Genomic DNA, 14,133 nt, shown 5'->3' with positions numbered 1-14,133 from the left:
GACATGCAGCTGATAAAATGTCATCTGTCACCTGTCAATGTCATCGATAAATCGATTTTGACCAAAACTGTGATGATTTTGTGTAAATTATAAATTATTTCAATAAATTTAAGAACATAGAAGCAATGATGACGAAATTACCAATATGTGCTGTTGTATTAATATCTTACTTAAGCACCACCTTCTGTGGCGCAAATTTTGTTGAAGAAAGCAATCCGAGCGCACGATACATCATAGAGGGAGAAGTATTCCCACCAGAAGAACTGAAGACCACAAACTGGCAAGTGGACACTAAAATCCATGTGAACGGCGGTGAATACATTGGTTTTGTGAGAAATGACGGCACATTCGTCGTGCACAACGTCCCGATGGGCTCGCACGTCGTGGAGGTTATACATCCGGACTTCATGTACGACCCCGTGCGCGTGGAGATCAACTCCAAGGGCAAGTACCGCGCCAGGAAGGTGAACTACGTGCAGACCTCGCAGGTCATCCAGGTGCCCTACCCGCTGCACTTGAAAGCCATGTCCAAGATCAGGTATTTCCAGATGAGGGAACAGTGGAGGATGACGGACTTCCTGTTCAACCCCATGGTCATCATGATGGTACTGCCTCTGCTGCTAATCATGGTGCTGCCCAAGATGATGAACGACCCCGAGACCAAGGAAGAACTGAAGCAAATAAGCAATATGACCAAAATGGCAGAGTTACCAGAGATGTCAGAAATGATCACATCCTTGTTCAATGGAGCCCCGAGCAAGGCCGCAGCTTCTAAGTCAACAAAGCAAATTAAGAAGAGGCAATAGGAGTTCTCTAATTGTAGTCTTAGGTCAATTGTATTTTGTTGTAATATATTTATTTCATATCATCCAAAGTTACTATTGGTTGTTTCATATTTGTTGGAAGTTGCTAATAATATTAATTGACATAATATGAAATGCACATATGCAACCAACATTTTGTTCTTTCATTGTGTAAAACCTTCTACATAATTATTATGTGTATAGGCAAAATAGTTGATAAGTATCAATAAATTTTAGCACATATGGAAACATTATTTTTATTCACAACCTTAATAGCTACTTGCTAACAAATCGTCCATGTAACCATAGTTAATGAGATGGATGATGCTCTTGTATGACTTTCTAATAAATATCATATAAAAAATAAATAGTTAGAAGTTACAGTTAATAGACTCCAAAACATGCAGTGAGGGCCATCCTTTAGTTTTTTAGGTTGTAATGTTTTCATGTGTTCTTTAAGTTTCTTACCATATTTTAATCACTGTTCAGGTTTTGTTGCATGTTCAATAAAAAGCATTTGTATGTTGTATATCATATAATAATAATATAATATGTGGGGACATCTCACACACGGCCATCCGACCCCAAGCTAGGCAGAGCCTGTGTTATGGGTATCGGACAGCTGATATATCTACACAAATACATAGATAGATACATATCCTAACTAATATTATAAATGCGAAAGTAACTGTGTCTGTCTGTCTGTCTGTTACTCTTTCACGCCAAAACTACTGAACGGATTTGAATGAAATTTGGTACACATACGGTCTAGACCAACGGTCGGCAACAGGCGGACCGCGGTCCATTTGCGGACCGCGAAAAGTTGAACCTCGGACCGCCAAATATTGTAATGTATGCTTGTCAAGTACAAATAAATACGTCATATTTTGAACCAATCTAACTTAGCACCTACCTAATCTAATTAATCTGTTTTACAACATTGATATCGATCAAAAACATCGCGCCGCCTGCGCGCGCGCGCCGTCGAGTCGCCGCGCGCGCTCTGTTCATAGGTAGGTACTTATAGCTTCTCTGACGACCATAATAATTATAATAAGGAGAACTCTGTGTGTGTTTACAAAAAAAATCCGATCTTAGCAACGAATACGCCACAAGGTGCCAAGACTTTGCAGAGATGGGCAAGCTATCTCTGTTTCTTAAGTCACCCTATGAAGTTGAAGCAGCAGCTGAATGGACAGATGTGGCTGCCAAGCAAAAGTCCTTGCTGCCAAGTTATTTCCAAAGGCGTCACATGAAATGGAAATAATCAATCTGCAATCATCTTTTTCAAAATTTTCAGAATTTTTCGAAAAAACAAATATCGTTTGAAATTAACAGACGCTCACTTAGAAGACACTCTTCGAATTAGCTGTTCTTCACGAGAACCAAATTATAAAAACCTGGCTCAAGACCACCAATGCAATTTTTCTCACTAATTTTATTAATAAATAGCTGTAGGTACTTACTTAATTATTATAAGTTGTTTTTTTTCTGGACCTTTTAAAAATTTTCGACCAATATCCGGACTCTACTTAAAACTACTTGCCGACCCCTGGTCTAGACCCTGGGAATGAACATAGGCTACTTTTTATCCCGGAATTCCCACGGGAAAACTTTTTAAGGCGAAGCGAAGCGCGCGGGAACAGCTAGTTAAATATAAATATCAACACCCAAGACCCGAGTACAAATATCTGTATTTAAACAAATATCTGCCCCAGCCGGGATTCGAACCCGGGACCGTCGGCATAGCAGTCAGGGCCACTAACCACTACGCCATTCGACCGTCATTCATATGTATGTTTTAAAAATCCACAAGGTGTAGAACTTAACTTTGAGCCATGGGCTAGATGGGCAGGAATAATGAAGTCTAAATTACTAAGAAAAACACCAAATTATATTGAGGGCTTTTATTCAGAAATAAATCTATGAAGAGATTAATGGATGTCACTCTTCTACTAATTACGCATTCACAAAGCTGTTAACAAAATAACAACTTATTGACGATAATACACACAAATACATAATAATAATACAAAATGTAAAAAATCATTATCAGTCATTGGTAATTTTGGACGGACTCTACTTAAGTAACTTGCTTACAGGTCATCAAGTACACATAAATATGAGATTCTGAGCTCTTTAACATAATTATCCTGGACGGGTATTTTGTACATACATCATTCATTAAAATAAAAACATTACCCTCCTCCTTCGGCAGTCGGGTAAAAAGAAACATTATTTCTTTGACATAAAACAGTATTTTACTGTGCTCCATTGTATGTAAAAATATAATTGATCATTATTTATAATAGATGCTTAAATTCTATGAGACACTTCTTATTCTATCAACATAGTAATGAAGCTAAGATATATCTATAATTCTACATAAACCGATTGATTCAATATTGAATATAAAATAAATATATTTTCCGAGACATCTTAATTATAATTTTCATCTGATATTGTCTTTATTCCTAATAAGGCATTCATTGAGTCAATATTGCATGATTTTATAAATTCCTATTATGTAAATCAAATAAAAAATTGGATTAGATGTTACTTAATTCTACATAATTGTACATAATCTATGTATTTACATGAAAGTTTGCTACTAATGTTGCACATTGCCTTGTCGTGAATGTAGATCTAATTTCAATAATTTTAGGCAAGGCTGCATTTGATGCAATATAATTGAAGGAATATAATTTTCATAATTCACTCACATTTGAGCGCTTGTTTCTTGAGATATGTTAATTTAGAGAAAAAGAGATAGATTGAGAATACATTTTAAAAATAAATGGAAATGCCAAAAGCACCTGAGTAAAAATAAATAGTATAAGCTGGATTAGAAATTTAAAGAAATACATTAAAGGAAAATAATGAAAAAATATAAATTTACCATTATACTTGTATGGCATACCCACTATGGTTTTCCTATAAGAGCTAAACATATACTGAACACACAAAAAATAACAGGCATCATATGCTATAACTACGGAATGGATAAAAAGGTACCTACACGGAAGTTAAAATTGTACATTTAAAATCTAGACACTGTATGTATGTATTTTCAATGACAGTCTTTTCTTGACATACATAATTTATATGTATGTGAAAAAGCACTATTTAAAAGATATGTTAGTACTAATTAAAAGCAAGATAATAATGATGTTAAATCTAATTAACATTCCATCAAAAACAAATTCGAGTTTATCTTAGTACGGTGGTTAAAAACAAATTCATTAAATTCTTACAAAATAATTTTTACCTAAATTAAACATAAAGCCGAATTAAAAGTGAGATTTGGGTTCCATATGTTTTGTTATATTTTGAACGTGGACACAATAATAAAAATGACTTATTTAAAAATTCATTTTTATCAAACTTCTCTTTGAGGTAAATTTAAACTCCTATAAGTTCTCCTTACAATTACTTTTAAGATCTTTTAACTTTAGTCGTCAGAAAATTGTTATAGTTATTAAAATGCACATAATGTACATAATCCAACTTTACACCGAATAGCTTTGAAAACGGTGAGATTAGGTTACGGCAGCTTTGTATCTTTGTTATTCCCAGATCTTCGGTGTTGGAAGTCCAAAAAAGTGGTATTATCATGGTGGACTCCTTAGTAAAGTCTATTTATTTTTTGTCTTTCACTATCGCTTGCCAAATGAATGGGAATCGCACCTAGACATTCCCTGCTACCGTACCGTACATTAGCAATCAACCACCCAAACACAGCATAGCTCATCCGTCAATACTGAAAAAAATAATTACATATCTGACAGAATATTTATGACTAGTTTCACCAAAGTTGTTAAATGATTAACACCCCTGTTACATTGTAATGTCATCAATTATACATCATCTCCATATTAAATGCTTGACAGATGTATCAAAACTAGTCAATACTTTGTTATGATCCAAGAGAGTGATGAAACTGGTGCATAACTTATTAAAAGATTGTTCATTGCTAAAGTATCGGTGGCGGTAAGACAGGACACCAGCTATACTACACCCTTAGCCGGCCAACCGGCGCGATATAGCCCGCCACGGCCACCACCACAGCTATGACCAACAGCGGCGCGGCGGCGGCGGCGCGCAGGGCGTGGTTGTAGATGGCGCAGTACGGACACTGCGACGAGCCACACACCTCGCAGATGTTGAGTAAGTACGTGGGCAGCGCGTCGAATATCGTCTCGTTGAAACGCTCTGGGGGAGGGATTGGTTGGGTTATTGGTGGTTGGTTTATATACTTATACAGGTTTGTTAAAAAGGGTATAGCTGAAAGTGTGTGACTCAGGAGGGTCATTCTGGCCCTGTAGCACGGGGCGCTATTAAGACGTGACAATGTTCTCCGTCGCGCTCGCTCTTGAGGCTGTGCGATGCAAAACTTATGTCACGTCTTATATGTATGCGCCCCGTGCTAGCCCTATGAACCACTTTTGAAAATTACTATACCATTTTACAACACCTTGTATGTAGCAATTGTTTCCTGCAACTGGGCATTAATGGCCTAACCTAGGGCCGTATATGTACAAGTGAGTGTGTGAGTGAGTCACCTGGCGAGTAGTAGTCGTACACGCGCACGGCCAGGTAGCGCGACATGTTGGCCACGGGGAACCAGCGCTCCACCGTGAAGTGACAAGTGAGTGAGTGTGTGAGTGAGTCACCTGGCGAGTAGTAGTCGTACACGCGCACGGCCAGGTAGCGCGACATGTTGGCCACGGGGAACCAGCGCTCCACCGTGAAGTGACAAGTGAGTGAGTGTGTGAGTGAGTCACCTGGCGAGTAGTAGTCGTACACGCGCACGGCCAGGTAGCGCGACATGTTGGCCACGGGGAACCAGCGCTCCACCGTGAAGTGACAAGTGAGTGAGTGTGTGAGTGAGTCACCTGGCGAGTAGTAGTCGTACACGCGCACGGCCAGGTAGCGCGACATGTTGGCCACGGGGAACCAGCGCTCCACCGTGAAGTGACAAGTGAGTGAGTGTGTGAGTGAGTCACCTGGCGAGTAGTAGTCGTACACGCGCACGGCCAGGTAGCGCGACATGTTGGCCACGGGGAACCAGCGCTCCACCGTGAAGTTCACGCACGTCGGCTCCGGGTCCAGCTGTCAGACAGACACAAGGGTTAGTTTGTAAAATCATAAAATACGAATATCTTCTCATCACCACCATAGCTACCATGGCCCCAGTGATATGTCAACTATACTATACACACGGACAAAGTACGCTGAGTAGTCATCGTACAGATAAACTGATCTATCCCTACTGGCTTTCTCGCATTTTTAAAAACCCTAGTTCAACGCTATAATGCGGCAAGTTACTTGGCGACCCTCCTTGCGGGGTGAAAGAAGTGGCGGGGGCGAGGTAGCACGACATGCTACACACGTAGAAAAGTGTGCCCGGATTAATCTCGCGATAGCTTGTAACTATTTCTGACGTAAGTAAAATTTTATTCTATGAGTGTTCCCGTAAATGTCATATTTAGCTTAAAATTTATAGTTTGACAGCATTAAAAATTGGATGTTTACCTTCAGAATATCTACGTAAAAGTCTTTTATTTTATAAATCAATTTCCATGTCACTTTCATGTTCACTCTCTGTTTGAACTTGTTCATCGTCGTCGTCATCCTCATCTTCATCATCGTTTTCATTAACTTCAATAAATCTTTCTTTCTTTCTTTCAATTATAAATCTAAGACAAAAACCAAAAAACATTATACCTACTTTGAAGTATAATGTACTAGAGTACGCCAGTCATATTAGTTCAGTGTACACCTATAATATTTTATGTTTAATTTACATTAAATTATAAATAAACAATAACATACATACCTGTCCAATACATCGTCAAATACTCTATCAGATTTATAATATTCGTCTTAATTTTTTATGACATGGTCGTCACAATTTCTCCACTTTTCAGGCGAATAATTAGAGAAAAGCAACTCTAAGTCTTTTATCTCTTTATCTAAGCTAAGTTAGAGTCAATCGACGTTCTTGCGAGCTCGCCTTTCACGTACCGCCACACAAGTTCAATAGGATTTAATTCCGGGTGGTATGGGGGTAGGCGAAGCATGATATGACCATTTTCTTTCAAAATTTCATCAATTTTGTAATTTTTCTCTGTGTTTTGCTCATTAATTACATTCATTAAATCACATAAATTTTGGTTGCTATCCTAGTTACAAGAACTGACAACTGACGCACTGTCATATGGACTCTTCGTCTTTGTTGTTTACTTTTTCGTATCTGACTGCGCAGTACCAACCTTTAGCCGCGTAGCATGACTGATCCGGTACGCTGTTCTACAAGAAGCCCCTATATTGAGACATTATACGATTTGTTGTTTTTAACGTTACTTTGTTGACGAATTATAGATACCTAATAATAATATAATGATAATATTAAAAAGGCCTCAACACTCATCCTAAGACTAATGGTCTCAGGATCAATGATCTCATGTGGGTCGCACTCAAATTATGACAGACTATTAAGACATGTGGCCGCCTCGGCTGCGCGGCCGAGACTGCCGTAACAATGACATGCAGTGCACGCGCTGCCCTTCACCGCTGCCCCTCCCGCTACCCGCTGTCGTCTTGGGTACCTCGTCCCCTCCGCGTCTTTCACCCCGCAAGGAGGGTCGCCAAGCAACTTGCCAATCTATAGTCGAACTCCCGACACTCTAAGAAGCCGTGACAGCGACCGTTACATTACACACAAATTTAAAAGAACGCTACACTACATGCCACAGCGGGGATCGAACTCTCATCTCCGTCTTACGAAGCGAGCGCCCGCCCAACATAACCACGGCTGCTCCGACACTCTAAGAAGCCGTGACAGCGACCGTTACATTACACACAAATTTAAAAGAACGCTACACTACATGCCACAGCGGGGATCGAACTCTCATCTCCGTCTTACGAAGCGAGCGCCCGCCCAACATAACCACGGCTGCTCCAACCTATAACGTCAAAATCGCACTCACATAGTCCAGATAGAACAGCACTTTAGTGGGCAGGTACTTGGCGCGCTGCAGCGTGGGCACGGCGCGCGACAGCACGTAGGCGTCGAGGCGCTGCTGCTGCACCATGTAGCCCGTCGGGATGCCCACGTCTAGGACTGCCATGCCTGAACGGGGGGACTCGTCTAGGTAGGTCCAGCTGTGGAGGTTACAAATATAATTAGACTCAATTCACGTAAATTTCGTGATTAAGTAAATTTGGTGTGAATTATAGAACTATTCAGTGGACTAGGATTGGACAGGCGACCTTAGATTTGTAGCCGCTAGTGCTTTATTGAGAAAAAAGGCCGAGGCCAGATTGTCGCGTCGCGAAAATTCGCCCCTTGGCACTGCCAAAAATAGCGACATAATAACGTTGTTCTGCCAAGTTGGGAGAAGCCTCAGCAGAAGACTATTACGGGTTTATGGTGGGCAATGGACCATCATTATTATGTCGCTATTTTTGTCAGCAAGTTACGTTGTGTCTGTTATACCTGGCGCAAGTCTGGTACTCGATGTGCGACTGGTTCCGGCCATGGAAGTGAGCATGGGTGAGTAGCGAGAAGGCTCTCTGCGGCGGCTGCGTCTGGAACTTGGCGATGTCCACGTTGTAGGTGACCGACATCTGCAGTATGGCGTACCCGGCTCCCTTGGCCGTCACCTTGACGGTGCCCCACGCTTCGGGGATCTGCGGAGATAGGGGTTAGGTTAGGTTAGAACTGCAAATCGGCGCGACAATAGACTATTTTTTAAAAGAAAGAGTACTGAGTATGTCTCTCGTACAGTTCCAATATTGATAGAGTGAGATGGGTCATTGACATTGATAGGAGCAATACGAAGTCGAATAGCAACACAGTAAAACAATTTCAGTACTGGTTTATCAAAAATAAATTACTATATTCCATTTTTTTTTACTTATTTTTCCTGCTGATAATTACGTATGGCTCGATATGGCTCTTTAAATATGTAAGCTGAAATGGCCGTCGTAGAAGCTGAAGACCCGTGGAGTAATCAAGTTTAGTGGAGACCACGAACCGCCAACGACTGGACTTTAGTCTGGTGGCCGAAGTATTTTGGCGCTCCTTAGAAGAGGCCTATGTCTGGCTGTACTGTACTCGTGTACTCGCTGAGTGTACTGTACTCACGTGCACGGTGTGCTCGGTGGCCAGCTGCTCGTTGCGCACGGTGAGCGCGGCGGCGGGCCCGCGCAGCGCCACCGCGTCCACGCTCACTGTGAGCGCGCTCACGTCGCGGAGGCGCGCGCGGTTCGTGTACTCGATGAGTGCGCGCAGAGCTATGTATGTGTCCTGGAATGACATCAAAATCAATAATTAATTTTACATAAAGATTACTCATAATTACTCCACATTCGGAAAAAAGTTGCTCTTATTATGATTATGGGAAACTCAATTGGATATTTTTTTTATATGGAGAGCTAAATAAATATGTACTAATGGAAAAAGAGTAATCTTGTGTCTGTACACACACTTGGGCTCTACAATCTACCCCCGCGCAGATGGCTCATCTAAAAAAACTCTATTGCTGCTTGTCACACCACACCAGCCGTGTGTGAGGTAAAGATCGACCAATGAAATCGCATAAAAACTTCGCGCATTCAATTTGATTCGACGATTATTGCCCTAGAATTGACGTTCAATTACCTTGTATCATCATCATCATCATTGGCCACAGCATCTGTTGTAGATGGTTGTTGCAGCACCTGTTACCTTGTATACAGCTCGACAAACACATTATTAAAGTTAAAATAAAACCAAACCACAAACCTGCGTGCTAGCCCAGCCCTCATCCGTCAGTCTCTGCGAATTAAGCCACATGACTATCGGCTCATTGTCGTCCTGATGCTCCATACAAGCCAGCAGCGCATACGCTGTGGTCGCGATGTTGCTGGAGTCGTATTTGTATGGAAGGCGGGGCAGAAGGAAGGGTTTTTGATTTTCCATCTTGTATGGGGGTTGCGGGACTCGCTCTTTGCCCCAGTAGACTAGTCCGCCTGTGGATGAAAAGGTTCATGTTAGTGATTGGTTGTTGGTTGTATGCCGAAGCCGTCCGGGAGCTTCCTATTGTTCTATAGCATTTACTAGCTAACCATCTATTGTTTTATGCGCGCATGGTACCTACATTGAACGCTGCGCGGCTAAGAATGCAATATTTACTAATAAACGTATAGCGCGCGGAAGATTTCGTGTATCTATCTACCCAGCGTAGTCTAGCGAAATATGCGAGTATCATGAATGAAGCACAAAATGGCGGCCTTCTCAGTATGTTGCATTCATGAAAAAATAATGCTAGCGGTATGGCGCGCTTTTGACACATTGCACCCGCACTATATGGTACCTATGTGGTATGAATTAATACATAGTACTAACCCTCAGATCACTGTCTCTTCTTCAGCAGTACATAAGCATGTTCAGAGCTAGGCGCTTTAGCGAACGTGAGTGCGTACGCGACCACGGCGAGGTCGTACGGAGAGCCGAAGTCGTCCAGGAGCTTCCTATTGTTCTATAGGACTAACTAGGAAATCTTCTATTGTTTTATGAGAGCCTAGTACCTACATTGAACGCTGCACGGTAAAAATGCAATTTTTACGACTAAGGGTGGGTTGCACCATTTAACTTTAACTATTACAAACGTCAAATCCCTTGACGAGAGAGATCAATCTTCAAGGGATTTGACGTTTGTAATAGTTAAAGTTAAATGTTGCAACCCACCCTAAATGTATAGTGCGCGGAAGATTTCTAGTATCTGACAGCATAGTCTAGCGAAATACGGAAATATCATGAACGAAGAACGAATTCACATTCCATCCGCACCATAATATGGTACCTATGTACTATGTATTGATACATATTACTAACCTTCAGATCGCTGTCTCTTCTTCAGCAGCACATAAGCATGTTCAGAGCTGGGCGCCTTAGCGAAGGTGAGTGCGTAGGCGACCACGGCGAGGTCGTACGGCGAGCCGAAGTCATCGAGTAGCTTCAAGTGGTCCTCCAGCCATTTGATGGCGCGCTCTTGGGCTCGCACCACGCGGGCGCTTAGACCCTGAGGAGATTAGAAAGGTTAAATGTGGAAGACTTAGGTTCGGGGATTCTGGACAGATCAAATAAATGATTTCTGATTCTGATAATTAGATGGTTACATGTTGATAAGGAAGTAAATCTTATTTCAACACTCACATATTGGAAAATGATCACATATATAACGTATTTCAAGCAAGATTCCGAATGCTGTACATAAAATGCATGAGAGTAAATTACTTATTTACGGTTTTACCACAAAAACTAGTCAAACCAAAAATATGAGTTTAGCGCTGCTTCTGTAAATTTGCACCGATCGACTAAGTGCTGCCATTCGGTGCAGGAAGCCAGTTTATTATACATGCCATATGCTTGCGCTCTTAGGGCTCGCACACATAACTGCGAATTCGCATCGCATCGCAAAAACGTCCTCCTCCAATGGGAGATTTTCAACCATAGACAAACAACCATAGATTATAGATGACTTCATACTCAACAGCACTGCATTTATTTTTTAGCCGGCATCTTAAAAAAACAGTGCTGTTGAGTATGAAGTCATCGATAATCTATGGTTGTTTGTCTATGGTTGAAAACCTCCCATTAGTAGGTATTCCATAGGAGAGAGAGAGTTGCGAGCTCGCATCGCGACACTTCGCGGTTTTGTGTACGGGCCCTTATGCAGTACGTAAAACTGTATGTATAGCCAACCCACCTCCCTGACGCCGATATCCTTGAGGTTCTTGACGGTCTCGAGCGTGATGACGACGTGCGCCGTCAGCGTGATGTTGCGCTGCAGGATTATCGAGTTGTTCACCTGAAAATAAGGAATAAAGTGATAAATATATCATCTTTATGTTGAACTTTATAAAGCGATGTTATATGGTCTGTAATTTCCAAACAATGATCCTGGATTTGAAAACCAGGTTTGCTTTAATAACTAATGTTCAATCACTTTTGAGTCAGTCATGAATTTTAAATGTGGTACATAGTTAAACCCTCATAACTAAGGGTGGGTTGCACCATTTAACTTTAACTATTACAAACGTCAAATCTCTTGGCGAGACAGATCAATCTTCAAGAGATTTGACGTCTGTAATAGTTAAAGTTAAATGGTGCAACCCACCCTAAGATCTCGACCGTCATTATCATAACGATTATGATAGACTATGACGGGATGCAGCACAATATAATTGTCATAAGAGTGATTTTAGCGGCTCGTAACAATATACGGTCTTTAAAACACTCTATACCTATTCTTTATCCTCACCTCTCTAGCATTAGGAAACAGGCCCGCATTGTCTTTATACAGCTGACTGTCTTTAGGTATATTTATAGTGCCGTTGTCGTTGCGGTTGGGCAGCCACGTGACCTCGTAGAACGCACCCTGCGGCGTCTGGTGGTCCAGGATCCAGGAGACCGCCATTGAGATTACCTGAGGAGAGTGTTTTATTAAAATAACTGGCGAATATATCCGTGGACATACATAGACAATACGTAGGAACAAATTGAGAACCTCTACCTTTTTAGAAAGGTGTAGGGGTCTGGTGGACATAAAATTAAGAAACATTGACTGTTTTTTTTAATCATCCTCTGCTTCGTAATCAATAGTTGTCCGAAAATTTACAACCTCCTGAATAAAAATTAAGATAGTACTTGTTTTCAGAATATTGTGTTAATGTAGGCACTAGCGTAAGCACATAATTATAATTTGAATATCTTGGATCAGTGGTAAGAATTACCCGAGTATACCGTATACAATACATATCTGAATAAAGTTATACAATTGCAATGACACTCACGTCGGGGTCGATGTATATGAAGTTCTCCCACTCGTTGAAGGACGCGTCCTGGAAGATCTTGGCGCAGAATGACGTCAGCCACACGCTCGACGCTGATTGGTTCCTGAGAAGTCAAAATTACACATACAGTATACACTGTATTGTATACATCATAGCGAAAGGTGGTTAGTAATTATTGGAAATGGAAAGATATAGATCGCATCCAGTGGCGTGCTTTGGAAGAGGCCTACGACTAACAGCCAACAGTGGATATGCTATTTGGATTGCGTATTTTTTTATTAATAAATGTAAAATACCAAATGAGACGACGAATGAAGTTCAAAATAAAAGTATCTTGGGTGGGAGAAATAACGAAATTTTATAGTTCAGTAATTTGTTTTACCTTTCTTGAAATATTTTTGTATGATTTCATTGAATAATGTACAATTATATATAGAAAACTAAGTTACATAAAATCAATTATTATTTATCTTTAAATAATAAAAACACCCTAAACTCACCAATCGCTCCGGAACAGGCTGAACGAGCCGTCGTACTTCATAAACGACATCTGCCGCTGATACAGGATGTTCATGTGCGCGAACGCCTGCTTCTCCAGCTCGCGCGAGCGCTGGTTGATGAGCCTCATGTACAGGGTGAAGTACATGTTGACGGCGAAGCTGAACATGTTCTGTTCTGCGCAGTCCTGTATAAGGGGAGTGATGTAATTATAATAAAAATAACACATACCACGAAATGTGGGTTAAATGGGGCGACACAAAACGTTAGATCATTATCATCAACAGCCTTTTATTGTATACAGACCTCGTTTTTTGTACGTTAGTTTTTCCAGTTCACTGCTTCCCCCTTAAACCTTAGATAGCTGATTAGAATTTGGAAAGGTCTGTGGTGCTACTATGGACCAAGAGGCCTATGTCCAGGTTAGCTGATGATGATGACTTTGAGTTGATTCTACCATTATTCATAATTTTGCTTCTTCAACTACACACGTGGTGTGAGTCATGTGTCAGTGAGCGTGTGTCGGTGTGCACGTACCATGGGCAGGTGCAGCATGCTGGTTGCGTTCATGGGCATGGTGGGGAACAGTGCGCCGACCACGTCGCCCACGATGGACACGCGAGCGTGGTTCGAGCCGAACACGTAGTAGCGGTCCACCTGTGGATATGATAGAGGTTATTGTAAATTATAGTTGTGCGAGTTGCAAATATTGCAAACCAACTAGTGACAGATAAAAGGTATGGATTTGACAACTAATAGGGCTCATTCTATATTTTACTAATTACAACTCTTGTTTTCCACGTAGCGCATACGAAGTACTGAGGGCCATGTGTTGGTTTTTCTCTACCGACCGAGCAGTGAAAATCGACGTACATTTGTATGGCACGGAGCTAGTATGCGCTACTCTTCCACGCCATACAAATTCGCGACTACTCATCACTACTCGAATGGTGAAAAAACTCTTACTTCGCTTGCTGAATCGATTTTG

The 14,133-nt window shown here is 41.2% G+C and overlaps 2 protein-coding genes across 4 annotated transcripts in view; one reads left to right on the top strand and one right to left on the bottom strand.

Annotated features, from left to right (window-relative positions):
• Window positions 1-29: 29 nt before the first annotated feature.
• On the top strand, window positions 30-1,052 carry LOC105388604 (ER membrane protein complex subunit 7). The gene has a single exon (XM_011559541.3). It carries the CDS (start codon window positions 126-128, stop codon window positions 804-806), a length of 681 nt encoding a protein of 226 aa, XP_011557843.3. The 5' UTR covers window positions 30-125; the 3' UTR covers window positions 807-1,052.
• A 1,643-nt stretch (window positions 1,053-2,695) lies between these two features.
• LOC105388625 (CD109 antigen) overlaps window positions 2,696-14,133 on the bottom strand; it is a 42,354-nt gene continuing 30,916 nt past the window's right edge. For 2 of the 3 annotated variants that reach the window (XM_048627554.1, XM_048627553.1), the window contains exons 19-31: window positions 13,683-13,802; window positions 13,148-13,332; window positions 12,648-12,750; window positions 12,116-12,280; window positions 11,561-11,662; window positions 10,687-10,873; window positions 9,595-9,821; window positions 8,956-9,117; window positions 8,305-8,498; window positions 7,796-7,970; window positions 5,872-5,915; window positions 5,366-5,760; window positions 2,696-5,015 (exon numbers count right to left, since the gene is read on the bottom strand). In XM_048627554.1, coding sequence (XP_048483511.1) covers window positions 4,816-5,015; window positions 5,366-5,760; window positions 5,872-5,915; window positions 7,796-7,970; window positions 8,305-8,498; window positions 8,956-9,117; window positions 9,595-9,821; window positions 10,687-10,873; window positions 11,561-11,662; window positions 12,116-12,280; window positions 12,648-12,750; window positions 13,148-13,332; window positions 13,683-13,802 — 2,259 coding nt within the window. In that variant the 3' untranslated portion in view covers window positions 2,696-4,815. Of the gene's footprint in view, window positions 5,016-5,365; window positions 5,761-5,809; window positions 5,916-7,795; window positions 7,971-8,304; window positions 8,499-8,955; window positions 9,118-9,594; window positions 9,822-10,686; window positions 10,874-11,560; window positions 11,663-12,115; window positions 12,281-12,647; window positions 12,751-13,147; window positions 13,333-13,682; window positions 13,803-14,133 lie in introns of all 3 variants that reach the window. The other variant, XM_048627555.1, reaches the window with a different exon arrangement.

This window comes from Plutella xylostella, chromosome 19, assembly GCF_932276165.1.
Source record: "Plutella xylostella chromosome 19, ilPluXylo3.1, whole genome shotgun sequence".
NCBI classification, from domain to species: Eukaryota; Metazoa; Arthropoda; class Insecta; order Lepidoptera; family Plutellidae; genus Plutella; species Plutella xylostella.
This window is presented reverse-complemented; position numbering and strand designations above follow the sequence as displayed.

Coding starts and splice junctions, on each gene's coding strand:
- LOC105388604 (XM_011559541.3), top strand. CDS start 126: ATGATGACGAAATTACCAATATGTGCTGTTGTATTAATATCTTACTTA.